The 3,520-nt window shown below is 56.9% G+C and overlaps 1 protein-coding gene across 1 annotated transcript; it reads right to left on the bottom strand.

The window, feature by feature from the left end:
• Positions 1-619: 619 nt before the first annotated feature.
• On the bottom strand, positions 620-3,415 carry LOC108804132 (zinc finger protein 570-like; the record flags this gene model as incomplete). The annotated part of the gene is made up of 3 exons (XM_018575896.1): positions 620-1,665; positions 1,741-1,816; positions 3,239-3,415. Coding segments are annotated over 3 exons (1,299 nt in total), but the record flags the coding sequence as incomplete, so codon positions are not given.
• Positions 3,416-3,520: the final 105 nt, after the last annotated feature.

Raw genomic sequence — 3,520 nt, 5'->3', positions numbered from 1 at the left:
TCTTTCACTGTCCCAGACAGCCAATCCTCACGCTCCTACATATCACCTGACCTCGGCTCTTTCACTGTCCCAGACAGCCAATCCTCACACTCCTACATGTCACCTGACCTCCGCTCTTTCACTGTCCCAGACAGACAATCCTCACGCTCCTACATGTCACCTGACCTCCGCTCTTCCTGTCCCAGACACCCAATCCTCACGCTCCTACATGTCACCTGACCTCCGCTCTTACTGTCCCAGACACCCAATCCTCACACTCCTACATGTCACCTGACCTCCGCTCTTTCACTGTCCCAGACACCCAATCCTCACACTCCTACATGTCACCTGACCTCCGCTCTTTCTGTCCCAGACACCCAATCCTCACACTCCTACATGTCACCTGACCTCCGCTCTTCCTGTCCCAGACAGCCAATCCTCACACTCCTACATGTCACCTGACCTCCGCTCTTCCAGCCTCCTAAGAAGATGTAGGAAGGCATTTCAGGGTAAAGCTTTAGGCTCCTCCCCCGGCACGGTTGGACGTCGGACACTTCCCACACACATCATTATCGGTGGAAAATCTTTAATAATAAATAAATGTGATACAAGTTACGGGGACTTCTAACGTTCCGTCCAATCATTTCCTTCGTTCCATGGACGTATGGATCAGCACGTGCTTGTTCAGAACCGACTTGGCTATGAAATGCTTGCCACAAATATGGCACCCGAAAGGCCTTTCCCCCGAGTGCTTCCTTTCATGGATGGCCAGCTCGGTCTTGTTAAAGAAACATTTCCCACACGTAGAACAGAAGAGCGGCAAAGAATGCGTTTTCTGGTGCTTGGCCAGGGACGTCTCGCTGTAGAAACATCCCCCGCACACGGGGCAGACGCACAGCTTGAGGTCCGTGTGGATGACTTGGTGTTTGACCAGAAAGGACATCTCGGTGAAACTCTTCCCACACAGGGAACAGATGAAGAGCTTGTCTACAGTGTGGATGACTTGGTGACGGGCGAGGTCCAGGTTACTGGAGAACCCTTTGTAGCAGCTGGGACAGTGATACAAGATCTCCATGGAGTCCTCCTTCTGACGCACGCTGTACAAGGACGCATTGTCCGGACCCTTCACAGGCGCCTTGTCCACCGGAATCTCCACTTCATATGCTAGTGTCTCTGGAGCGGTGCGTGTGGGGGGGACATGCGTCCCATCGGCTTGCCTGGAAATGTCCAATACATTGAGGAACGTTACTGGCTCTTCCTTGATGTGGGTGGGGCTGAACTCTCCCTGATCTCTGGGGGTGTAAATGTTCGGAGTGGAGCAATTGTCTTCTTCAGCTGGTACGGTCTCTTCCTTAATGTGGCCTGCGTCATCACCGGGGACTTCCTCAAACATGGGGGGTTCCTCCTTAATTCGGACACAAGTATAGGGAATTGGGGTGGAAAGGTTGCCGTCGGCAACGCCGCCTTCTTCATCAGACACAGGCTCCTCCTTAATTCGGATTCCATAACCTTCCACAGAGCTTGCAGTTGTGTCACATGCGTCTACGCCCCCTGGCCCCAAGTCTCCTTCACATGCGTCTACGTCCTCCGGCCCGGTATCGATGATCATACTATCTTCGGGTTCACCATCCAATGCCACCACGGGGAAGCCGATCTCTCCGTCCGTCTGGCTGCTCGGCGAGCGGTCTGAGGGAGACACATGGAGGGTTATTTTCGGGGTAATAACACAATACAGAGAACATGGCGGCCGATCACTGGTACCTGGAGACAGGCGGCTCTGGCGGTCCTCCATCACCACGTCCTTGTACAAATCCCGGTGTCCTCTAGTCCCATCTACCTGATCATGGCGGGGGAGGGTGAGATCCTCCTGGGTGGGGTCCCGGGAATACAGGGGGCGGGGACATCTCTCATGGTGGGGGATGGTGAGATCCTCCTGGGTGGAGTCCCGGGAATACAGGGGGCGGGGACATCTCTCATGGTGGGGGATGGTGAGATCTTCCTGGGTGGAGTCCCGGGAATACAGGGGGCGGGGACATCTCTCATGGTGGGGGATGGTGAGATCTTCCTGGGTGGAGTCCCGGGAATACAGGGGGCGGGGACATCTCTCATGGTGGGGGATGGTGAGATCTTCCTGGGTGGAGTCCCGGGAATACAGGGGGCGGGGACATCTCTCATGGTGGGGGATGGTGAGATCTTCCTGGGTGGAGTCCCGGGAATACAGGGGGCGGGGACATCTCTCATGGTGGGGGACGGTGAGATCTTCCTGGGTGGAGTCCCGGGAATACAGGGGGCGGGGACATCTCTCATGGTGGGGGACGGTGAGATCTTCCTGGGTGGAGTCCCGGGAATACAGGGGGCGGGGACATCTCTCATGGTGGGGGACGGTGAGATCTTCCTGGGTGGAGTCCCGGGAATACAGGGGGCGGGGACATCTCTCATGGTGGGGGACGGTGAGATCTTCCTGGGTGGAGTCCCGGGAATACAGGGGGCGGGGACATCTCTCATGGTGGGGGACGGTGAGATCTTCCTGGGTGGAGTCCCGGGAATACAGGGGGCGGGGACATCTCTCATGGTGGGGGACGGTGAGATCTTCCTGGGTGGAGTCCCGGGAATACAGGGGGCGGGGACATCTCTCATGGTGGGGGACGGTGAGATCTTCCTGGGTGGAGTCCCGGGAATACAGGGGGCGGGGACATCTCTCATGGTGGGGGACGGTGAGATCTTCCTGGGTGGAGTCCCGGGAATACAGGGGGCGGGGACATCTCTCTGGTGGGTTCCTCTTACTGGATCCATCTGTAGGAAACACACACACTGACTGAATACATTGTTTCTATGTGTGTATCAGATGATGGGGGATGTAGGCGGAGCCTCCGTACTGCTCTCTCCTCTTACCCGGTGATGTGAGGGGCGGGGCATTCTCCATCACCACGTCCTTGTAGAGATCCCGGTGTCCTTCTAGATACTCCCACTCCTCCATGGAGAGATAGACAGAGACATCCTGACACCTTATAGGAACCTGACACACACAATGATACCGTCACCACCCAGACACGCCCCTTGTCTGTTCCTGGATCATGTCCCAGAATCCCCGGCACCGCCCACCTCTCCCGTCACCACCCAGACACGCCCCTTGTCTGTTCCTGGATCATGTCCCAGAATCCCCGGCACCGACCACCTCTCCCGTCACCACCCAGACACGCCCCTGTCTGTTCCTGGATCATGTCCCAGAATCCCCGGCACCGCTCACCTCTCCCGTCACCAGCTCCATCATCTTCTGGGTCAGCTCCAGGATCTTCTGGTCGCTGATCCTCTCACACGGCATGGAACGCGGCGGCCCCCCCGGCATGCGGCTCTGCTTCCGCGAGAATCCTTCCACCACTTGAAGTCGGTTCCTATTGGTTGTCCGGCCGCCCGGCTTCCTCACGATGATGTAATCCTGCGAGAGACCCAAATACATTCTAATAGAACCCGTCTAAACTATCCGCTCAGGTAGAGAGGACTGATGTCATGTGACCTCCCAGAATCCCCCTCACCCCTCCGG

Source organism: Nanorana parkeri, unplaced genomic scaffold (genome assembly GCF_000935625.1).
Source record: "Nanorana parkeri isolate BGI_ZX_2015 unplaced genomic scaffold, ASM93562v1 scaffold5329, whole genome shotgun sequence".
Taxonomy (NCBI): Eukaryota; Metazoa; Chordata; class Amphibia; order Anura; family Dicroglossidae; genus Nanorana; species Nanorana parkeri.
This window is presented reverse-complemented; position numbering and strand designations above follow the sequence as displayed.